General features: G+C 38.0%; 1 protein-coding gene across 10 annotated transcripts; it reads left to right on the top strand.

Moving 5' to 3' along the window:
- ikzf1 (IKAROS family zinc finger 1 (Ikaros)) lies at positions 1-24501 on the top strand. Of its 10 annotated transcripts, none has more exons than XM_084093339.1 (9): positions 16-328; positions 6876-6929; positions 8738-8860; positions 16105-16380; positions 17517-17549; positions 20168-20335; positions 20506-20631; positions 21098-21223; positions 22955-24501. In XM_084093339.1, exons 1-9 carry the CDS (start codon positions 31-33, stop codon positions 23671-23673), a joined length of 1923 nt encoding a protein of 640 aa, XP_083949465.1. In that variant the 5' UTR covers positions 16-30; the 3' UTR covers positions 23674-24501. The 10 variants fall into 10 exon arrangements, with proteins under 10 accessions (XP_083949464.1, XP_083949465.1, XP_083949463.1 ...); XM_084093337.1 differs by having other exon boundaries at positions 16084-16380; XM_084093345.1 differs by lacking the exon at positions 16-328 and adding an exon at positions 7818-7939 and having other exon boundaries at positions 6910-6929.
- Positions 24502-25931: the final 1430 nt, after the last annotated feature.

Below are 25931 nucleotides of genomic sequence, written 5' to 3'. Positions count from 1 at the left end.
TGTCCTAACCCGCCTCATCCCATCTCATGCATGGCTGCCAGTGATGGTCTACTGGGTGTCAGCTTTTATTGGCACGATACAAAGCGAAGTGCCAAGCTCCGCTGCCTCGATTCCCCGAGCAGACTCGGCCTCTGGAATAAAAGCTTGCAAAATGTCTCGCACGAGCACAGAGACATAGCAATGCTGGGCTGGAAGGAGGAAGTGCAGTGGAGAGGGGAGGGACCGCGCGCAGAGTTCCAGACTGCTGCCGCGGCGCTGAGAACTTGTGCGCATGGAGCGGCGGGGGACAGCTGGAAGAGCTTCATACTGCAAACTCAAGGAATAGCAGGTAAATAACCCGCACGGGCCTTTCCAAGTGACACATGTCAAAGAGTTGATTAAAATGTACAATTTAAGTAAGGGAGAGAGAGAAGAACAGGCGTAATGGAAGTTTTTGTCCTGAACTCTGTAGCAGGTGCAAGAGCTTCATATCCTCTTGACATGGCGCAAGGCGTGTTCGCCGCGCGCGTACGCGTAATTACATTACTTTAGCGCGAGGGCTTCTTCATCAGAAGTTTGAACTATAGATGATATGTTTGACTTTTCTTTCTCTTTTCTTTTCTTTTTCATCTTTTTTTTCTTTCAGTTTTCCATATGGAAAAAAGTTTCCCGATGTCCCAAACGTGGAACTGAGTGGAATTTTTATCCAGTAATTTAATTGATAATAAAACTCAAATATACGAAATATATTACTTAATTGTGTGTGTTGTTAATATTTCGTTTAAATACAACTTTAAACGTTACTTTCATTATCTTAAGATACGCACCTGTTGCTCACTATGAAAATTCCACACTATTTTTAGCAATATGGAGTTTTGAGAACACATTTTTTTCTGAAAAATAAAAAAGCTGTTTTAATAACACACCCCCCTTTTATCAATAATGTCTGAGGAAATGTCTGAAATCGAAAAGTTAGTTTTGTCCCTCCAACTAAGAATGTATTATTCAGATTTTTTTGTTTGTTTTCTTCATTATGTTAGAACAGAATCTTTTCATCAATTTCACTTTCATTTTTCTTCATTTTCTTCATCACTTAATTAAACTCAAAGTGGTTGAAACGGTAAAATGTGATCAGAAAGTGATCACAGCAAGTTTTTACTTAATCTTTTTTTTAAAAAGATACATACTTTTTGTGAGCAGTTTTTATAACTAGGCTATTATTATTTTCAGTGATAGTCAGGCGAAAATGACTTACACGAATTCTTTGGTCATTTCTATCTCCGTTGATGCATGTGTCTCTCGAGTTTCTCTTTTCTACCCTTGTTTGGTTTCGTGTCGACTCGTTAGTGCTCACGGAACGAGTCATATGTGCAGCACAAGAGAAACTATTGATCGATCGTGTAAAAATAGACCGCGCGCGAGAGACAAAAACACACTTCTCACATTATTAGAGAGAATTGATTCATCTAACTTTCTTATTTTGAAACTAATACACGCAAATGTATAGACAACGTTTATTTTACGAATATACGAATAATTAAAAACAATTATCAAATCTGTAATATAGGCCTTCATTTGTAGGCAAGAAAATAATGAAATCAATAACCACTTTTTTAGATTTCAGTACAGTTTTTAACTTGTTGCTGCTTTGGTCTATCTTTTAAAGAAAAAGAAAAAAAGAGAATGGTTTTCACATCCGTGCACTTAAAATAACGGTTTCACAGTTTATGTTTGTAACTTTTGCGCATCTCAAGAGCATAATGCCTCCATGTATGACAGCATCTATTGCACTTTGTTTCAGGCATGTTTTAATATAAAATCTATTGTACATGTTAATGTGGCACATTAAAATGTGCGCAGAGAAAGAGAGAAATGAAATGATGAAGTGAATAAAACTAGTGTTCTCAATGGCAGTGAAGTGAAGTGTGGCCAATGTAATTCAGGCTTCTAAAGTGAGCTTCATTTATTTCTGTGAAAGCCTCAGAATGCAGTTCCTGCATATCATCTTTGAAAGATAGCAATCACTCTATCTTACGCCCTCAAATGTGATGAAATCCTCACTGATGCAAGGCAGGCCAGTCAATGGATATCCCATTTGACAAAAGTTAGAGAAAGCTAAAGTTTATTTCTTTAACCAATACGTAAAAAAATGTTTAGGTTATCCATACTAACTATGCAAAAGAGCCATATTTGTAATTTCTGAAGGCAAGTTTATTTATACGTTTTATTAATGTTTATTTTATCATAAATAAACATATACATCTAAGATAAACCTAATATTTTTATTAAGAAGTGCATGATTTTAGGAATTTTTTAAATAATGTTTGTAACAGGAGAAAAAAAGGAACATGAAGATGCTTGCTCACGGAAAATGAATATTAAATTAAATTAGTGTCACCTGTGTGATCCAGAATATATTAAACATTCTTCAGGTGTCCACAAGGAATACTATTACATTTGTCTCACGTTAGAATATTCATTTGAACTGACCACAATTAAATGAATAAATTAATGAAAAATAGATTGCATTAGGCCTATTATTGTTTGTTGTCGCAGAAAAGACTACATTTGTGTTAACATCAAAATATTTATTTGAATGAGGCATCGGTGTTGTCACAAATTGTATCATATATAGAATGGGGAAAAAACTATTTCTGCTATGACTTAAATCTGTATTGCTCCCACTGAAATCAGGAAAAATTCCCAGAAATATTTTGCATGCTTTTATAATATTGCTGTTTTATGCAAAGGGAAAAATTCCAGCATTTACCCTCTGCAACTCTTCTTGACTCATTACATTTAGATGTCCTTTATGTAATCATCCCTGAGTGAAATGATGAAACTGCAGTTGATGCAAGTAGTTCTATAGTTAAGTCATACTCACCTTTGAATGGCTCTAAACGCTGCTTTGGCATTTTGTCTGTTTAACGGTTTTGCAGTGCCGAGTCTCCACCCATCTCTTCAACTTTTTTTTCACACATAGATCTGTTTCCCTACACTTTACACTCCTTTTCTTTTAACACACACACGCACACAGACACACTAATGGTGTTTTAAAACCCACAGAGCTCTTCCTGTCGCTATGATAATATGCTTGACTATGCTAATCTCCTGTCTTGACTGTGACCAGTGTCCTACACGCACACTGAGGTTTGACAACACAAGCTAAAAAAACTGCAGAAAAAAAGAGGTAGCTGAATGTGTGAATTGAGATAACATTTAGGATACTAACAATTTCATGTTTACTACCTGTATTTATATAAAGTCATCAGGAGAGTGCAGGGAACTGATATGATAACTAGTCCAGAGTGGCTTAAGTGGGAGAATGAAGCAAGCTTTTACCTCTGGTATAAATAACCATACATGAAGCTCAACAGTGAGGAGTATTTTTACTTTTTCTTCCTCCTCTTTGTCTACACCATCACTATTTCCCCTCTCACATCTGCTCAGAAAGGGGGCGCAGGGGAATACCATATACCGCCACCCACCCCGCACTCTACTCCTCCACTCCATGTATCTCAGTTATGAAAAAAACAGTGCATCAACCTTCAAGATGATAGATGGTTAGTTTGTGGTATGAGGAATGCGTCACACATGATGCATTTTATTGCACCTAACCCAAACCAAACCTGACCTGACAAACCTCAATCAACATCTTTTAAAAAGTTGCAACTTTAACCACTATACTTACGAAAAAGAAACAATAAAATAATTGCAAAACACTTCTGCTACTATTGAGGTGGAAGGTAGGTAAGGTCAAGGTGTCAACAGTCAACAGTGTGATTATACTGTAGATGTAATTACAGAAATGAATACAGCAACAATTACATGCATGTATTTATATAAAAACGTGTGTAAGTGCACTGTATCAAATTATACATTTAAATGTTAGTAGGCTAGTCTACATAATATTAACGACACTTAATATAAATGGGACCAAAAATTTACAATAAATGCAAATATTTTTCTCAGGACACTTTGAATTGAAAAAATAAATACATAAATAAAGACATTTCCTCAGAATGAAACACTGGATTTTTTTTACAAATTTATACAAATATTCACCCATGAGTCAAACTTTTAGCTACATTTTTTTTAATTGCAAATGCTCCACCTTAGGATGGCAACTTATACCGACATAAATGCACCATTTCTCAGGTCACAGGTTTCACACTTGGCATGTTTGGTTCGATTAAAACGCACCCTGATGTGATTGCTCTAGTGCGGTTCATTTGAATAGGCCTAAGGGTGCTTTCACACTGGCAGTTTAGTTCGGAACGGGGCACGGTTCCCATGAAAAATCGCTAATGTGAACGCGGCCATCCGAACCCTGGTGCGCACCAAACAAACGGACCGAGACCGCTGAAAAGAGTGTCGGTCCGCTCCCAAACCAACTCAACACGGACCAAAAACATGTAAACGAACTAAAAACAGGATATGATATCACAAGATGCAACCCTAAAAAGGACAGAATGTTCACGCATACCTGTTTTCCTCGCTATAGTCACGATGTGTCCCATCACAGTTCGGTACAAGCGTCAGAACTAGCAGCAGATCTTCTTTTGTGTGTGCGACGGAGGGATTCCTGCCGCTGTTTTGACTCCTTTACACATTTTATAAGCTCTTCGCGAGTTCTCAGCTGGTCAAAATACCATCATATGTAGGCTACGCATATACAACGAGGGCGTTCAGCCCAGCACACCGCATTGTTTTGGATGTTCTTTAAGTTCCGTCGAAATATACGCCATAAAAGCCGACCAATCAGGTTGTGAACATATCCCTATGCCTTTAGATTCGATATCTTTAGGTTTGATGTTAAAATGCCAATGTGACCGCTAAGCGGACCAGGACTGAATGTTTTTTTTTTTTTTTTTTTTTTTTTTTTTTGTTGGTCCGGACCAAATGAACCGAACTACAAGTGTGAACACACCCTGAGTGTTGCTGGGCCACTGAAACAGGGTCTCATCAAGTTTTTGCCTGCATTTACCCAACCCATGTTGCTTTTGATGGTGGCTTTTTGATGCCTCCTGGTAAAAATCAAAGCCAGACCACTGGCAAAGAAGCCAAATGCCTTCCTTCTATCCAGATCGGGCTGCTATCGCACAGTGGCCAATTCTGTGAAGTGTTGAAAAGATTGTTGATGTCCCATTTAGACTGTCAAAGAGGTCTGTGAAGATCCATGAGCTGCTCCTTGGTCTTCATAACAGCTGATCTGATCTGCGGTTTGCATGTAAAATGTCACAGAGCCAGTAATATGACTTACTAGTGATATTGCGCAATCAAAAATTATATTGTATATTTTTAAATATGCATTCAAATGTATTTTACAACACAACTAGAATGAGAATCAATCAATGCAGAGTGATTAAATGAATTTTAGCCAGCTAGTTATCCTGCTAATTAGCTCACTAATGTTACAGAATATATTCAGATGCAGATGTAGGCCTATGTCAGATGCACAGAAAACTTTTTTGAGAATACAGCATTTCAGTCTTTTTAATTTATATATACACACACGACGAAATAAAGATTTGAATTAAAGAAAGCATTCACAGAAAACATATTTCACTTCAGCTAAATCAAATTGAATTGCGATTAGCTTGTCACGTCCACCTGCAATCCTTTACGCACCGTTGGCCTTTAACATTCTCCATTTCACACACACAATGACACCCAGGCACTGGCCCATATGTATCTCACACCAGGCGAAACAAGCCCTCACCAGGGTTTTGGGCGTGCGAGCTGGTCGTGAGTCTTCCGAGAAGTGCAATCCCCAGGAAGACTGGGACATTGCGACAGACGGTGGGCCGCTGTTTTTCCCACTATTTGTTCCAAGTGCGTGGAGCCATCTGTCAGTAAAAACAGGAAGGCCTACGTCCCCCTTCTCCCAGGAGCTCTCTTCAGCTTGCTTGGCTATTTTCAGGAACTTCACTGCTCCCTGTGTGGTTGGCGGGGCCGGGCGCGGGGCCCTAGCGGGAGCGTCTTGAAGTGGCAGTGAGGCCGAGGCTGTTGTGCCCATCTGCTGTGGGCCCAAGTGGCCGCTACATTATTAATGGGGCCACGAGCGCTGGTGACTTCTCAGATATGCAGGCCTGGCCTGAGGAAGTGCTCACCACCAACTCCTTCTGAGGAGTCAAAATAACAAAAAACACTCCTTTTGCACCCCCCCCCCCCACCACCACCACCACACACACACACACATTTTCTTCTCGTCCTATTCTCTCAGTGAGTTATTTCCGCCTAACCTTTCCCTTGTTTCTTTATCTGTTCAATTCTTGTCTCCAATGAACCTGCTTTTTTAATTCGGTATCGTCTTCCTTCTGTCATCTTACTCATTGCACATCTCGTCTGCGTTCTACATCTGTGTGTGTGTGTTAAAGAGAACCGGAGAGATGCAGAAAGAGTTGGGCTGCCGGGCTCACCCATGCATGCTCAGTAAATTAGTGTGAACACGGGCGCCAATCAGCTGGCGATGCCAAACACCCGCATCCTCCATGACCCCGGGCCATCTAATTTTCTGCTTAATTTTGCGGCAGTCAGTTTGCATTTTTGGATGATTATGTGGTAGGAAATTAACAATAAATAACAAATGTGGTCTGAAAGCCTGTTCGTTTCGAGGCTCCCCACCCCATCCTCGGCCTTGTAGTCCACCAAACATATTCTCTTAGTTCACCCCGTCTGTCAGAGCGGTAATGAAAATGTCTGTAGTTCTTTGTAATGTAATGTGGAAGACAGTGGTGTGTGCGGCTGGAACGGGGCTGTTCTTGCCAGGGTGATGGAAATACACAAAGAAAGGCCATTCTCCTTTAATCACCAACCACTTCTCTTATACAGGGTTATTTTTGAGGCAGCGAGCACTGATTATACACTTTCTCTCTTACTTTTGCTCCTGTTAGAATACCTGCACAGGATGGAGACTGAGGAGGCACAGGAAATGTCCCAGATAACAGGTAAGAGCCGCCTCTCATATGTTCAAAGCCACAGTGAGGTCTGGACGATCAAGACAATCAAGCAAAGATAACCGTATTTTGACTGTTCAACAACAGACCATGTGTGAAGGTCTGTCACATATGTGATATGTGTTAAGGCTTCAGCTCACAAAAATGTCTGACTAACTCTTAAAAATATGTCATATGATCACTCTGAACTCTTACCAGTTTAAACGAACAAAATAAAAGTCTATAACTTATTAGGGTAAAATTCTGTCATCATACTCAGCCTTGTGTCATTCCAAACGTATGACTTTATGACTTCTGTGGAACAAAAAAGAAGATGAAAAATGTCTCAGTGTTCTTTTCTTTTTTTTGTCCGTACAATGAAAGTCAATGGGGTCCAAAACTTGTATGGACAAAAATATCTTCATTCTGTAGAAGAAAAAAGTCGTACAGGTTTGGAATGATGTGAACGATATCCATCACTCATCTGAAAGCTCTGTGTTCCAGTGAAATACCAAATCAAGTACATCCAAATGGCCCTATTACTGATATACATCTATACTGATAAACAGATTCAGTTTTAAATTGTACATTCAGAAAGATTTAAACTTGTGACCTCTCGCACTTGATGGTGCGAGCCTCTGGCACAGAGTTAATGCAAACACTTTTCCAGGAAAACAGATAAATGGAAAAAGGGAACACGCTCTGAATGCAGTAACCGGGTCAGAATTTGTGCTCTGTCGACATTTTCATATCTAAATAAAGTAATGAAACTTACACAAGACTCTTTATAGTGAGCTCCAAACTTGCTACATTAGTGAGAACATATTTTCACGAGTTTGTTTGCCCATATAATTTTTAAGCTATTGAGGTTTGGCTTGCTATTTGGCTTGCTGTCTGCAGTGGAGGGGCTCGAGGAAGCAGCTTCAACTCGAGCTTAGATATACCCCCCTCCAGGACTACTAAATTATGTTGGTGGAGTTGGGGAGGTGGAGGGAAGCCGAAACAGCTGATGCCGGAGCAAGGTGAGCTGCTGCTTATATGCTCCAGCAATTGAAACATTAGATGGGTTCACTCCTCCCAAAATTACATTTAGGAACTTCACTAATGCTTCTGAGTGTCAACGATGGGGTACAATACAACCTTGAGCAACCACAATACAAACCTTTTTCTTTAAGGGGAAGTGTTTAAATTCTATCTACACTAATAGTGTCACCAAACGGATTTTCAAAATTAATAGTTGTGTTCAACTTCGGCTAGATTTGCTGCTTGTTCCTGAAGTGACGATCGTAGTTTTTGCATATATTGGAAGTAGATTATCTGCAATATTTGTCAAATACACAGATGTTTCAGATGTTTTCGCCTAGCTTCAAAAACACTCAGTGAATCCGGCCAATCGTGAAACAGCTGTTTCATCATTAGAAGCTATGCAGAATGAGCCAGCCTGCTCTCAAATTTCTGTTGTACTTTTAAGCATACGTCAAAGTAACGTGGAATCAGCACCATCTCTAGTTGGACAAAACTTCCAACGAGCACCTTTTTCAGCGCCTCATGAAGTCGAACACACCCAATGACTGTTTTTCAAACAGGTTTCCTGAACACTTAAACCACCTGTCATTGGTCAGACAAACAGATAGCCCTTCCCCCAACACCAATGCCACTGGTTGAGCCACTGGTAGGGAATCAGCCTACAAATGGCTTACTTATCCCTTATTAACCTGAAAAATGACATGCATCAATTTTAAATTAATCTCCACTAAGATAAAGTAAGCAAAAGGGATGGGCCTGAGTCTATATTGGTAACTTCTCTACTCTCTGCTCAGGAAGGGACAGCCCGACTGCTATTGAGGGGGGAGAGGACCAAGATGAGGCCATGCCTGTTCCTGAGGACTTGTCAGCCAGCACTGGCCTCCAACACAACAACAACCGCACAGACAAACCACTGGGTGAGTCAGACCAGCCTAAGCTGGGACACAACCACAAAACTACCTCATTTACACATGCAATGCTCAGTCTGATATAGCTCCCACTGCAGCCCACATTTAAGGTCAACCCAAGAGAGAAAACTTTGAAAGGCAACATGAAAACCCATGAAACTAATTGTTCACATAACGGCTCTCGTCCTTCCTGCAAGATCACAAAGCGAGTGCACCAGATTGTTTGAGGGTACGCAGGGTCCGAAGCTTTTCAATTTAGCTCATGATGCGCATCTTCAGCTTTTGTAATGAGATCTCTTTCGTTTTTTCTATTGCCACACATAGAAAAGAAAAATAAACATCAAACTGTGTGAACTTTAAGTAACAAATGGATTATTTTCCTCATGTCAGACTAATAGTTACTGGTTCCTGAAACCGTGGGACATTTAAACAGCAGATTGCTAATTTAATACACTGAAACAGTTTTCTCACTGAGCCTACACATGACATGCTCAGTTGTGCCATGAACTCTTAAACCCACACTTATTAGGAAATTTTTCTCTACTGTTTTTAACCTTCTGTTCTTCCTTTTGTACTTCTCTGGTTTTATTCTTGAAATTCTATATTACATTTCTTGTTTTTTTTCCTCATTTTTAAGTCCTTTTGGATAAAAGCATCTGATAAAGTGACTGAATGATTAAATGCAAATTCAAATTTTATTAAAAAACTATTAAAACAATTAGTTTTCTAAGGACAAAAACTAAAAGGTAAGTTTGGGGTCAGTAAGATTTTTAGATGTTTTCGAAAAAAAGTCTCTTATGCTTATCAAGGTGCATTTTCTGTAAACAGTAATTTTGTGAAATATTATTAAAATTTAAAATAGTTGTTCTCTATTTTATTTTAGAATATAGGCCTACTTTATTCCTGTAATGGCAAAGTTTAATTTCAGTTTCACATGATCCTTCAAATATGTTGATCCATTCAAATATGCTGATTTGGTGCTGATTTTATTTTATGTATTTATTCATTGTTGAAAAAAGTTGTGCTGTGGAATGTTTGTGGAAACTATGATACATTTTTAGAAAAATGAATAGAAAGTTCAAAAGAACAGCATTTATTTGACATAGAAATCTTTTGTAATAATTCAAAAGTTTTTTGTCTCTTTTGATCAATTTATTCTGTCCTTGCTGAATAAAAATATTAATTCCTTTAAAAAAAAATGGTAGCATATAAATGAAATATAAATGAAAATGTCATGTTTGAAGGATAGGTGGTCACAGAAAGTGTAAGTCATTATATCAGTAAATATAGTGTTAGCCGTGAAAACGGAAAATGGGTTAACTAGAGGCGAAAATGGGTGGGAATGAATTTGGCTAACCAGAAGTTAACAGATGGCCTGTTTAATATCTTAATGTATTTTAGTTTGGAATTTTCCCCTCCAAAAGTTCCAGATTAACTTGGACTTAATGTGTGACACGCTCACTTTGAAGCTACTGAAAGTGAAAAACAGAGTGAAAAAGAGAGCGAGAGAGAGAGAGAGAGAGAGAGAGAGAGAGAGAGAGAGAGAGAGAGAGAGAGAAAAAAAGATGTGAGAGGAAACTGAAATAGGATGTGCAAGAGTTTCCTAAGAAGAACTTGCCAGAACTCAGTTTCAACACTCACTCAGGGAGATAAAATGTTCAGGAGCAACACCAGATATATAGGCGCAGTATCGCAAAAAAATGTGAGTGTACGCTCTCTTACACACAACTCTGCACCTGCACTTTTGCCATGCTTTCACTTCAACTGCCACGATATTCACACACTTCCACACACCCACCCGCATTCAAATGCAAGTCCAAAAGCGATGCTTTACTCTCAGCAAAATAGCACTTTCATATCTCCCTCATGTGTTACATATATAAAAAGCACAGTCAAAGTCATAACTATAAAGTAATAAGAGACAATAGATGATGACGGAGGCTGTAGCGTGTTCTTAACTGTTGAAGAGACACAACCCCTTGTTAGTCATCTGTTTGAATAGTTAGGATGACATTATGAACACTAATAAGAGTATTAAATGACATTTAACTCAACAAGATCACAAAATGCCACTTGCTTTTCACACACAATTCTCAACTTTATATTATAGAAATTCTCTTATTGAGATGTGAGTGTATTTAAAGAATGCAAAGGAAGACTAAGGCATTTAGGACAAATAGAAAAAAATTAATGGATTGTTTGAGTGAAACAGGGAACTAAACTTCAAACGCTCTGAACTTTTGCATCAGCAGAGGTTTGCGTGAATGTAAGTGTGCATGTGCGTGCATCTGTCTCTCTGCATGTTGTCCCTGAAGATATAATCAGCCAGTGAGTGAGAGGATGTGAAGACAGTATCTTCACTGTGCATCATTGCTTTTCTGATTAAGTGAGTATATGTGCAGACTGTGCAGTATACGCTGCTCAATCAGATGAGTGACTAGCGTCATATCAGGAAATCAAAACATATAGAGATGATTCTCATGGAGCGCTGTGTCTTTGCTTTCTACCACACTGAAAGACCTACAAACTCCTCTAGAGTTATGAAAACATTTGTGTATTAAAATCTGCGAGCAGCAAAAAGAGCCAAACAACATTTTACATACAAGCGGAATGTTTAGTTCAGTAAGAATATGAGACAAGTCTCCCTTGAAAAAAAGGAGTGTGCTTAATTGTACTGAATGTGCACTTGTGTACTTCAAATCGTGAAAGTACTTGCAGATAAAATAATTTGGTTACATTTTATTTTGATGGTCCACTTTAGACATTCTACAAACTATAAGTAAATTTGCAACCACATGTCAACTAACATTAGAGTATGAGTATCCTGTTAGGTTAGGGTTAGGTGTTATAGTTCAGGTAAGTATAAGTTGACATGTAATTACACATAGAATGTTTAAAGTGGACCATCGAAATAAAGTGTTACCTTTACTTTTAGTAAAATAAAAGATACTTAAAGAGAGTACACTTTTATGATTATGTTTACACATTTAAGTACACTTTTAAAAAGTGCACTTTGTAATTTGTAAAAAAGTTTACTTTAAAGTGCATTTTAAATCATTATGTTTAAATAATATTTTTTATGTGTTGACTAACATACTAAGCACATGTAAAGTGTTTTTTACATTTAAAGTTAATATATTTCAAATGTACTAAATTGCAACTTCGCTATTGTGTAAATGTGTGCAAATATATTTAAAAACATGGCAAACCATTTTCAATAGAAATTATATGAAAGCATATTTTAGTTTACCATAATTGCTTGTGGGTACGTAAAAGTACTTACAAGATTACATATAAAGATGTACTTAAGTGTTAATTAAGGGGGTCAAAAAGCACTTTAAAGTTAAATTATTTTAAATGTTCATTTAATTGTAGTTAAATTGTCCATTTCATGCCTTCCCGCTGAGATCTCTCCAGCGCTGGAAAGCTTCTCTAATATTAACACAGGTCCTAAAGCTCTTGCCTGATCATAACCCTTCTTTTTCCAGTGATATTCCTCTGACCTTTTCTCTTTTGTATTGTCTCTCAGCCATCTCTCTTTCTACAGTCTTTCCTCTTGCTCACTCTCTCTCCTCCCCCATCATGAGTGGACACGCCCACAACTGCTGATTGGCTACAAGTGAGTTGTGGTGTGGTCCGATCCACTTTCAACAGCGCTTCTCAGAAATCTGCACCTTTAAAAATTACAAACTATTTAATTCCATTAAATCATGTGCACCAATAAATCATTAACTAGACCCAGAACAATCATTAAGAAAAAAACAGTCCATTTTGATTTCATGTTGACTTTATGTCTTTTTGATAGCATATGTGCTGTTTGGCTTGACTATTTAGTATTTATTAGCACTGCATGGCAAAATTGCTGTCCAGTGAAGTGCACTAAGGCCTTCATAGTGCAGGGCCGATTTTATCATGTAATTCCTCTTTTTAAATGTATGAAGGTGATGGCCTGGCCTTAAACCTGCTGCCATATCAGAGGCAAACATTTCACTAGCAAGTTCCTAAAAATGTAAATGAAAGCAGGTTTTTTTTTTGTCTCATACACATGCATACACAAACATACTCTCGCCCACCCATATGTGGAGCCGTGGTTAACGTAGCCTACATGTAGCTCTGCTGCACCGCATAAGATACATGGTTATTTTCAGCGCCGCGACTGGAGCATAAACGAAAAATTAATTGTACTAACCCATGCAGCGTTACATTCATTTATAGTTCCCTAGATGAATATATCCCTTTGCTTAAGTGCAATGTTGTGATAATTTTGTAATCGATGCGGTAGAGGCTTACAAGTTCAAACCCCAAAAATGACACTCCCTTATCACTAACATGATCCTCAAGGCACTGAACCCCAGACCACTGAGTTTCTCTGGAAATCAAATGTAATCCCATTTAAAATTAGCCATTGATGTTTGTGAGGTTTGCCTGATTTGTCGTTCTGTTCTATGTAGAGCTCTTTTGTTTGTCCTTGTCTGTGGCTTTTGACACTTGCTTCCCAAAATGGGTAAATTAGGATGTGTGACAAACGTTATACAAAGTAAAAGCTCCTCTTCCCATCCCCAGTTTAGTCACAACTTCCCCAAAAAGATCCATGAGAGACTGTATCATGACAACAGGCCTAGTTCCCTCTGCCAAACTCAGGTCACATCAAATCATCATATCATATAAGCAGAAAAGCTGTCAGTGGATCTGCGTGTGTGAGAGGAAGAAATACATCCTTTTATGGGTGCTAATGGGAGATTGCTTTCCTGTATTGACTATGTTATTAACTGCTGTAATTCATTCACACATTGACACTGAAATCCATATAAACCATCCTTAAAGTAAACATAAAATGCGGTTCACGACCTGTTTTACTTAATAGGACATGCTTCATTAGAGTAAAACAGAATATTCAAAAGGAAAAAATGTAGGGAGGGAATTGATTGGATCGTGAAAATATCAATGCAGTCTTGACTAATTAAAAAGTATGAGGGATTCATAATGTAGTCTTAGAGTTTTGATCAAAGTTTACGAAGAAAAACATGTTTTATGTGAAGTATCGTCCACCAGTGAATAGTGCATATTAAGAACAGGAATGTGCAATAAAAAGGAAAATTGTTTGCTTGACTGACATCATTATGTGAAGTTATTCATTCAGGACCTTCTCTGAAATTAAAGATGCATTATGATTCAGTTCTTTTGGTTTCAGTAAAAGTTATCTGTCCTTATCTGTCCAGTTTGGTACTTTGAATTCTTGACGATTATACTGGAAACTGAATCGCTTGCTGTAAAACTCAAGGCAATTATTTCGGAGGTATTTTTTTTAATTGTGTCTGTGTGAACCGACAGAGAGCAACCTAAACACAGTCGGTCGTTCCGTCCGTCGGTACTCTCCAGTTCAGTCACGTGCTTCAGTTGCTGATCCCTGTAGTCTGAACACACACACAAAAAAAAGAAAAACTGTTTCACTTGTTGTGCTTAACAATTCCCTGTCTGTGCTTCCCTTTCTGTCACTTCTCCATAACTCTTGTCCTTTTTTTCGGTTGGGCCGGCTCGGGTGCTGAAGCTTCCCCTTTTCCTTCGGATTCCCATATTTCATTATTTCTGCTTGTTCCTCTTGAGTCTGTGCAAACAGAGGCTGAGGCATGGGGAAATCAGCCTGGCACCACAGCATGTTAACCACAGGGCATTTACTCTGAACTCAAACTGCCTGAAAACCCTCAAAATGTTTACTTCGTTAGGCTGAACGGGCATCTGAACAATCGTCTAGTTTATGATTGGACATTCCATAGATAGAATATTCTGAATATTTAACAAACAGTTTTATCCTTATTTGATTGTGCGCTCTTCTTTTGCATGCTTCTGTAAGCTTGTATGTGTGTATGTGTTTACCACGGTTTGCTGGTCTGGTTTACACCGCTGAGAGTCCTCAGTTTCACAGTGCTTCCTGTGTCTCTGTTTCCTGTTTATCAGTCATTTGTTTCAAAGAAGTGTGATGGTGAATGAGATGGTGAGATGGTTTTTGAGAAGGCAGCCTGATAGAAGAACCCTCGTTTATTCATAAAGAGGAATATTATTCTTCAAATACTCGTTTTTTTATTTTCTTCTTTCCTTTAGGACTTAAGGAAGTTGGGAGCTTTCACACATTATGTAAACATATGTCTTATGTACATTGTCAGTTTATTTGTGATATACTCTATCATCAATTTCGAATGTTGGGGAAGCTACTTTGAAATTGCAAAAGCTTCAAGTTACTCATAATTTCAACTAACGATACAGTTCAAAAGTTTGGGGTCAGTAAGAAAAAAAATGATATGACAGATTAAATCGATCTAAACTGAGAGTAGAAACATTTGTAATGTTACAAAATATTTCTATTTCAAATAAATGCTGTTCTTTTGAACTTTATGTTCATCAGAGATGATATATTACAAATATATTACTGTTTTCAACATTGATAATCAGAAATGTTTCTTGAGCAGCAAATCAGCATATTAGAATGATTTCTGAAGGATCATGTGACACTGGAGACTAGAGTAATGATGCTGAAATTTCAGCTTTACAATCACAGGAATATATTACATTTTAAAATGTATTCAAATAGAAAACAGCTATTTTAAATTGTAATGATATTTCACAATATAACTGATTATACTGTATTTTTGATCAAATAAATCAGCCGTGGTGAGCAGAAGAGACTTCTTTTAAAAACTCTTTTTTTTTTTTTTTATCTTACAGATCCCAAACTTCCTTAAAAAATTTGTAAGTAATTATATGACTCAGTAAAGAAACGTCAATCATTAGAACAATCTGATTCAATCAATTGAGTCAGACTTCATAAAGCTTCACATGAAAGAAAAAAAAACCCATTTGCAAAAGCATGTTGGATTATTGTCTGTTTGCAAAGCTGCGTGTGCTTTTCTTTTTAGCAGCAATGTAGCAGCTGAAAATGTTAAGATAGTCATTACTTTTAGTTAGTTACCTCCCAATTCTGATAGTATCTACAGAAGAAAATATTCAATAAATGCAGTTAATGTTCTCTAATGTCAAGTGGATATTTCAGAAAAGTGTTTAATGCAATAAAAGCTGATGTTTTTGCACGTACACACACAAAAGCTGATAATCAGAAAATAGATAAGAAACTAGTTGCTTTGCAGGTGCACTTTTTGTTGTAGAACTTGGTAAAAGATGGCGGTGTTAGTTACCGAGTCAGAGAAAATAACCACCCAGCCTGCCACTTTACTTAACAGGCCCACTACCCTCTTTTCCAGCCTGTAATATAAAAGTTGAGGCTCGGAGTGACGAGGAAAACGGGCTGACCTGTGAGATGAATGGAGAGGCGGAGGAATGTGCAGCCGAGGACTTGCGCGTGCTCGATGGCTCGGGGGCCAAACTGAACGGCTCCCACGCAGGCCCTGACAGCAAACCGGCCGCCTACCCCACGGCCGGGGGCATCCGCCTCCCCAACGGGAAGCTGAAGTGCGATATCTGTGGGATAGTTTGCATTGGGCCCAATGTGTTGATGGTGCACAAGCGAAGTCACACTGGTAAGCACAACTGCCATCTACTCTTCCCTCCTTATACTATCACTCACAGCTGACAGGGTGCAGGGCTGGGTAGGTTGAGAGCAGGACAGAGACAGACGCTGGATGTGTTTTAAATGTAACCATCCTTTTGTTTATCAGAAGCCAGAGCGAAGCAAACTAGCTGTGTTTTAGATTTGTACTGCTTGACTTGAACGGATGCAAGTTGATGTAAATGACTAATAAAGATGGAATATGCCGTTTGCGATGTGTTTTTAGAACATTAGGACAGCATTTTTTGGCTAATGTCTGCATTAAAGGGATAGTTTATGCAAAGAAGAAAATTCTGTCATCATTTACTCACCCTCATGTTGTTCCAAACCTGTGTGACTTTCTTTCGGACGCACTTTATATCAATTGACTTTAACTATGTCTAATTAATCATTAGATATATTGGACTTATTTAGTGCTGTCAAATCGATTAATCGTGATTAATCGCATCTAACATAAAAGTTTTTGTTTATATAATATATGTGTATATGAAGAGTTCAGATGCAAAAGCCTCTAAGTGCCATCTGAAATTTTCTTCTAGAATGATCATTTTTATCAAGCTTGTATATTTAAGTTCAGTAATTTCACTTAAATGCCAATGAAAATTAACTGTCATTTAAGTGAAATTACTGAACTTTAAAAAAAAAAAAATAATAATAATAATTTTGCAAGAAGGCTTTTGCATCTGAACTGTTTTTTTATATCCATTACAAACTCATATATTATATAAACAAAAACCTTTATGTTAAATTTATGTCGATTTGAAAGCAATTGTAGCCTACACACATGTTTTGTTTTTCATTGGGTCTATACTTAATTACATCTGTGATTAATTTCTGCAGTTACATTTATAATTATACCATTAACCCATTATTCAACCTAACCATACCACTAAACCTGTCCCTAAATTTAACCAACCTCAACTGCAGAAAAAGTGTTTTGCAATACAACACAATTACATAGTCCACAAATGCAGAGTAGTAGACAACTGATATAAAGTGGTCCTTTCTTTCTTCTGCGGGACACCAGTTTTGGTTGCCATTGACTTCCATTGTATGGAAAAAATAAAATGAGACATTTCTCAAAATATCTTCTTTTATGTTCTGCAGAAGAAAGAAAGTCAGATTTGGAACGACATAAGGGTGAGTAAATGATGACAGAATTTTCATTTTTGGCTTAACTATCCTTTTAAAGACTCACCTGTAACCTAATTAATATGGTGATGATGATGATCAATGATGAGATGTGTGTGTATGTACTCATAAAAAAAATGTGACATTTTGTTTAGTTTTCTTTATGACAATCCAAGAACTAACCAAGAAGAAGCCTCTCTCAAATGACAATTATTTCAGCATTCTTTTCTCCCTTTCTCAAATTGATATTCCACTGCAATGCAGCCAAACCAGTGGGTGAGAACATTTTTCAAAAAGGCACTTAACTTCCTCACTTGACAAACTAATGAAACTCAAAATGGAAGAAAGGAACAGTTGGCTAATGTAAATTCAGAAAAGAACGTATAATAAAAGATATAATGAAGTGCTTCCTATTTAAATCAAAATATTCGCAGGAGGCACCGGGCTCCTGAAATGCCTTTTTAATGAGTTTCTTTTTCCGTCTTTTTGCTGCTTCACTGGTGACTCTTATTTTATAGGGCTTTTGAAGAGAGCGCGGTATTAATAGCGTTCTCGGAGAATGCCACAACATTCGGAGGAGCTGGATATTGGTTTATTCCAGGGGCGCTGATCAGGAAGACTGGCTCTCAAACACAAAGTGTTTCCTTCACTTTATTTAAATGAGCTCTGCATTTGCATTGTGATGGGCCGCTCTTATTTTAGAGCTGAAGAAGAGGAAAAAATGAGATTTTCAGATCAAATTGACCCAGGCAGTGGAGCATTACGAAACTGGCAGGCAGCGTCTGAAAGCCTCTTGTTCGATCAGGGCGCGAGCCAGGCAGCGCGCGCGGAGCGGAGAGCGGCGCTCACGTGCGAGATTCCGCTGGCGTGTTTGATTGAGCTTTGGCGCGAGGCGTTGCGTTGTTGAAGATGTAACAGCGCGCTGGAGCCGTGTAGGACAGTGACCCCGCATTCACTGAGTAATAGCGCTACAGCAGCGGAGCTTTGCTTTCAGAGGGACGATATAGCATCTCAGACACTCACCATTTACATGGCCATTTGTCGCTGGCATTCTATGTTTAAATCAAATACAGTTTGATAGAACTATACACGCGTTTATGTTACTGCTATACATGTTAAAGCATGGCGAGAGTCTTATTTTCATTTACTTTATCACACAAATATATAAAGAGGTCATGAAACGTTTTTGTTGTTGTTGTTGCGATAATGCCTACTTTTAAACAACGATTTCTATTTTTTTTGTGGATGTATGAAGTCAGGTTCAAGTCACATTTCAAGTCAATTAATCTATATAATCTACTACTAAACTATAGCCTATAGGCTATACCGCTTTATACAATACAGATTCTGTCAAAGCAGCTTCACAGTAATAAACAGGAAAATAACTGTTAATGTTGCAGATTTCATTATGAAACAAATTTAATTTCAGCTAGGCCTAAAAAGACAGCAGTGTCATTATTCAACTCAAGTCAGTTGTGTTGATTCAGTTCAGTTCAATAACAGTTTCGATGCTACAAAGTTAGCGCCATTATTATAAGTTTAATTGAATTTGAAGAGTTTCAGAGAGGTGTCCCATTAATGTTTAGAAAACTAAAGAATTTACTTTTTATCTTCATTTCAAAAAGTACATCTGTTTTTATAATTTACAACCTTGCTTGAAAAGTGTCCTTCTAGTTTAATATATTGATACTCATCGCAATGACACATACATTTTTGTGGCTTAAGTGTCCAAGTACATTTTGGAACCACTAGAAAGGAGAATATGCTGAATAAAATGGCATTCCTTTATAGGGTTAGTTCAACCAAAAATGAAAATTATGTCATCATTTTGTTTCAAACCCGTAAGACTTTCGTTCATCTTCTGAACACAAATGAAGATATTTTTTAGGAAATTTGAGAGCTTTCTAGCCCTCCATTGGTAGCTACGCAACTACAACTTTGATGCTTCAAAAAGTTCATAAAGAGATCGTAAAACTAATCCATATGAATTGAGCAGTTTCCAAATTTTCTGAAGAGACATGATCGCTTTATATGATTAACAGATTGAATTTAGGCATTTATCCACATATAAACATTCATCAACTCAGTTGTGGTAAACAGAAGCTCAAGCATGTTCACTTGACGTGCGAGAACCAATGAGGTTCATTCTTGTGTTACGCAGCACGTTTGAGCTTCCTCAAGAACCAATGAGGTTTGTTCTTGCGCATCAAGCAGGTTCAATTAAGCTTCTGTTTATGTTCGCTGATCAATGTTTATTTGTGAATAAAAGCCTAAATTCAATCTGTTCATCATATAAAGCGATCATGTCTCTTCAGAAAATGTTGGATTAAACCGCTAAATTCATATGGATTAGTTTTACAATCTCTTCATGAACTTTTTGAAGCGTCAAAGTGGTAGTTGTGTTGCCGTCAACGGAGGGACAGAAAACTCTCTAATTTCATCAAAAAGATCTTCATTTGTGTTCCGAAGATGAGCGAAAGTCTTACAGGTTTGGAACGACATGAGGGGTAATTTTTGGGTGAACTATTCCTTAAATCAACATGCAGTAGGCCTTATGTAGTAATTTTACATGAAAATGTCCTAATTCCAAGAGCACATGAGTTATGCATTATCTTTCTTTCTCCTAGGGGAGAGGCCATTCCAGTGCAACCAGTGTGGTGCTTCTTTCACTCAGAAGGGTAACCTGCTCCGACACATCAAACTGCACTCTGGCGAGAAACCTTTCAAATGTCACCTGTGCAACTATGCTTGCCGCCGCAGAGACGCCCTCACCGGACACCTGCGCACGCACTCGGGTAACTCATCCTTTAGTCTGACGTGATGTAAAGAGACAGACGTGCCTTCTTCATTAACCTACAGCTTAAGGCAGTTCAGTTGTTATTGTGTGATCCTATATTTCAGTTAAAACCACAATGACTAAATTGTATAGTGTGAATGAGCAGATTATTTATTTATTTTTTTACAGTTGGAAAACCTCATAAGTGTGCATACTGCGGGCGCAGTTACAAGCAACGGAGCTCGCTTGAGGAACATAAGGAGAGATGTCACAACTACCTGCAGTGCATGGGCCTTCAGAATAGCATTTATACAGGTATGTGAATGGCAGCATTCCAGCTCTCTCTCTCTCTCTCTCTCTCTAAGTGTTTTCTATTCTTAAATAGATGGAAATGTGGCTGACCCACGACAATGGCTTAAATGTGGTTTATTGTCACCATAATGAAAAGTACAACCCATGATTGCTTTAAAAGTAGAGTTTTTGAGGACGTAAACTTCTGGTTGTTCTTTATGGTGACACTGGCCAAATACTGCCATTCAGATGTTTGGAGTCATAACTGAACAATTGTATGAAATGATTCGCAGATACATATATGCCCGTAAAGTCTCAAGGCGTAAGAAAAAGTGTCACAAAAAAACAAAAACAAACATAAAAACCATGATGTGTGCCTCAGAGATACTGGTAAATGCTTTTTATAGTTAGCACCATGTCAGAGGATGAGCTCAGGTTAGATACGGGCATTTGAATCTTATGCGTGGTTTCTTTGTCTTGCTTCCCATAGTGAAGGAAGAGAACAGCCAGAATGAGCAGAGGGAGGACATGCCTGCATCTGAGAGAGCCTTGGTGCTAGACAGGATAGCTAACAATGTAGCTAAGCGTAAGAGCTCTATGCCCCAGAGGTTTGTGGGTAAGAGTTGAAGTTTGCATTCATTGTACAGTATATATCGCAGAAGTTGTTAGATCATCGTAAAAATGCATTTATGTCTCTGACTAAAAGAAATTGCAGAGACGTACAGTGATGGGCAGCTCCCTCATTTCATTCTCTTTGATAAGCTGACTGTTAAAAAGCAGGAAAAAAGAAACACTATAATAGCATGCAACATGAATTTGACTGTTGCTTGTTTTTTTTTAAGCTTTGATTTAATTTGCTATTATAGCAATAGCTCATGAAGCACTATTAGAATAATGTGGTTTGTTACTAAGCCCATTTCTCATCTTTTCGTGTTGGTGTTTTACTGAAGAGTATTGTAAAAAAAAAATATATATATATGAGGCAGAACACTGGAAGAACACTCTGGATAACTTCTAGGCAACCTGCTGAAGGTGCCTTAAAAAATAAATTACTTTACTGGCATCTATAGTTCCATAAACAGCCTTTAACATCCATGGCGCTTAATAGTGGAAAAATGTTCTTTAGATTTAAAAAAGAAAATGGGAACACTTTAGTTTAGGGTCCAATTCTCACTATTAACTAGTTGCTTAGCATGCATATTACTAAGAGATTGGCTGTTTATTAGTACTTATAAAGCACATATTAATGCCTAATTCTGAATGACCATATTCTGCATCCCTTAATCATACCCAATACCTAAACTTAAAGTTTATTGAGGCAAAAGTCATAGTTAATAGTTAGTTAATAGTGAGAATTGGACTCTAATCTGAAGTGTGACCATAAAAGGTTCTTCACAGTAAGGCCCTGTTTACACCTGGGATTAAGATGCGTTTTGGTTGATGGGATCACAAATGGACGACGCTAAATACAGGTGTAAACGGGGTCTAAAACGTTTTGAGCTTGTCCATTTTCAACCACTTCCAGAGGTAGTTCAAAACGCATTTGACCAGATTGCATTCACAGTGTAAACGCTCATGTGGTCGAATGTGTTCAAACAGCCACAAAAGACTGTCCACTCTCCACCTTCTGACCTAATGTGTAAACACTATAGGAAGCGTGCTAGTCAGACGGGATTTAAACGTTTAAAAATGGTTCTTTTAAGAACTATTCACTGAAAGGTTCTTTCAGGAACCCAAAATGGTTCTTCTAAGGCATTGTTGCAGAAACCCCTTTTTGGAAATTGTATTTTTTAAGAGAGCACTGCTAAATATATTTTTAAGTACATGCACCCTTAAAAATAAAGGTTCATTATTGGCATCAATGATTTCATGAAAAACCTTTAACATCCATGAAATCTTTCCATTGCAGGTTCTTGTTGTGAAAAATGTTCTTCAGATTATTAAAATGTTGTTTGCACTTAGAAACTCAAAGTTATTTGAGGAACCTAAAATGGATCTTCAATGGCATTGTTGCGGAAATCTCTTTTTGGAGCCTTTAATTTTAAGACTGTGTCTCAAAAAGTTTATGAACCATTATGATGGGGTTTTTTATTAGTTCTTGCAGAAGCTCCATTTGGTTCCTCTGAGAACTGTTCATTTTGAAAGGTACCTAGAAGTTCTCCAAAGTGTCTTTCATTTCCACAGTAATAATAGTTAATAGTGTAAAGACAAGTAAAATGTCAGAATTTGTGCCTACCAGTAGTGGTGCAAAAAGACCAGTCCGTTGATGCAAATAAATAAATCAGCTTTTATTTTCCATTTCTCAGAACAGAGTTAAAACCTTTACTCATTTGTCTTTCTCCAACAGGAGAGAATCGTTTGTCGGAGCTGTCGTTCGAGGGCGGCTCAGGTGAGCTCATGCAGCCTCATGTGATCGATCAAGCCATCAACAGTGCGATTAGCTATCTGGGAGCGGAGTCCTTGCGGCCTCTGGTTCAGACCTCCCCTGGCTCCTCTGACATGGTGGTCAGCCCTATTTACAACCTCCACAAGACACAATCTGCTGAAGGCAACGGCGTGTCTGCTAAAGACAGCGCCGCGGAGCACCTCCTTCTGCTGTCCAAGTCCAAATCAGCCTCGGTCGAGAAGGACGGCTCCCCCAGCCCCAGCGGCCAGGACTCCACTGACACCGAGAGCAACGAGGAGCGGGCGGCCGGGGGAGGCGGGGGAGCGGCCGCAGGGGGTCTCATCTACCTGACCAATCACATGGCTCCAAGTATGCGTAACGGAGGTCTGCCCGTGGTGAAAGAAGAGCAGCAAAGGCATTTCGAGGCCTTGCGGGCAGCAGGTATGGAGCTGAGTATGGCAACTTCGGAGGGGTTTAAGGTTCTGAGTGGAGAGGGAGAAGAATTGAGGGCATATCGCTGCATCCATTGCAGAGTTTTGTTCCTGGACCACGTCATGTACACCATCCACATGGGTTGCCATGGCTTCCGAGACCCCTTTGAGTGCAACCTGTGTGGTTACCGCAGTCAGGACCGCTACGAGTTCTCATCGCACATCACGCGCGGAGAGCACCGCTTCTGAGTTAACACACAGAGACGTTCCACATACACTTGACTACACGTTCACATGAGCATACTACACACACACACACACACACACACACACACACACACAAGAATTCTACATTTCAGAATTTTTTAGACACTGTCCAAACACTGGATTTTTAAAAAAAGTTTCATGTAACATTGATTTGGACATATGTACATACAGTTAGCCTATATATTTCACTGTCTTGTCTATTTTTCTACAATGGTGTGATTTGTATGTAAACCTGTGAGTCCAAAAAAAATAGAAAGAACTGTAACTGAAAATAGAAATTAAGTGTTAAAAAAAAGAACAACATTTATAAATGATCCCAAATAAAATTTACGTTTTTAACTGCCCTAAAGTTACTTAGACAAAGAATAATACTACTAATAAAATAATGGGTACAATTGTGATACATTTAAAATATTATTTGCAATAGAAGTGATGTACATTCATCTTCTGATCTCTCACTTCCCTGTGTTCCAACTGTTATGAAAACACTGCATTTTCTTCATTTAATTTTAAATATATTATATTTTTTATATTAAGCAGTCTGAACAAGTTCATATCATTTTATAATTTATTACAATGAAACTGTTTCACAATTTTTCCATTTTATGTAAGATGACCCCCCTATTGAAATGTTCCCCTGTATATTGAACCAAATGGCAGTATGTATTGAACTTGTTTTATTTCACAGCTGATTTCTGCTTGTTTTATATTCTATTTAAAACTTTGGCAGTATTTTACTCGTACATATTTACATCAACATACTAGAATATATATGCTTGCAAAAAAAATAATAAAAGATATTTTACATTTGTTCGTCCTCTGATAATGTGTCATGTTTTGTAAAGCAAATTTTGTTTAAAGGGATAGTTCACCCAAAAATGAAAATTCTGTCATCATTTACTCTTCCTCAAGTTGTTCCAAACCTGTATGAGTTTCTTTCTTCTGCTGAACACAAAAGAAGATATTTTGAAGAATGTTGGTAATTGTTGGAGTATGGGAAAAAAATACTATTGAAGTCAATGGGTCCATCAACTGTTTGGTTACCGACATTCTTCAAAATATCTTCTTTTGTGTTCAGCAGAAGAAAGAAATTCATGCAGGTTTGGGACAACTTGAGGGTGAGTAAATGATGACAGAATTTTCCTTTTTGGATGAACTGTCCCTTTATCGTTATAATTAATTTGCTAATGCAGATTGATAATGTAACAAAAAAATGAATTAATGAAGTTATGTTTATACTTCATAAAAATGTTAAAATAATTAGTACAGAACTTAATTAGAATGGATGTGGCCTCCAAGCATCACACTTCTAGATAATCACTTTTTATCTAAATAATTAAGCTAAATGAACATCAAGCCAAAGATGTCTGTCACCTTTCAGATAAATTGCTTGGAAGAAATTTACACTAGAATTTGAGAATAAAATTTGAGAAAAAATATTGAATACTAACAAATAATATATTCTGAGAACAAAATGTACGGGTCTTTTCTCTGGGATTCTTTTCCTCTTCCTATACATTAAGTATAATAGATCATTTAATGTGTATGGCATTTTCAGAACTCTGGAATTAGAAAAGGAATCACTATTTCTCAGGTGTTAACAATTGAAATTATCTTTCTGAACTATTTGTACTCAGGCTATAATTTGTAAGAGTGCACAATGGCCAAAGGGAGATGGAGTAAACCGAACAAGAGCAGATCTGTCAAGAGAGCATGAGTGACCCCGACCCAAGAACTCACCAGCTCTTCGTAACGACATGCGTGTCCAGATGGCTGCTGTGTGATTGGGTAGAAACGAGAAGCAGCTGTGGCCAACACAGAGCCCCCCACGCTTCACTGGGACCTAACCGTGGAGAGAGTACATTTGCATGAGAGGGATAATCTGGCCAGCTCCCCCCTCACACACACACACACCACCCCATCCCCAACAGCCTCTATCCCAAATCTCACTTCTCTTTTCCGCTTCAACTCAAGATAGTACAGCACAAATAGACCCCACCCATTCAGAGAAACATTAAAGTTGTCTGCCAAATGAGAGACCAATATGAGTCAGGCCGATTAACAGAAAAGTTATCTGCCCCCCAAGTTATCTGTTGTTATCCGAGTAGATGCAATAAGTAAAATGCATGTCTATTGCATTTCAGACCTTTTATGTACAAAAACATCAGCCAATGAACCACCACTTCAAAATGTCATGTCAGCACCAAAGGCTATTTTTATGGTATAATATAATAAATTAA

The sequence above is a fragment of the Abramis brama genome, assembly GCF_963993115.1.
Source record: "Abramis brama genome assembly, chromosome: 19".
Classification (NCBI taxonomy): Eukaryota; Metazoa; Chordata; class Actinopteri; order Cypriniformes; family Leuciscidae; genus Abramis; species Abramis brama.
This window is presented reverse-complemented; position numbering and strand designations above follow the sequence as displayed.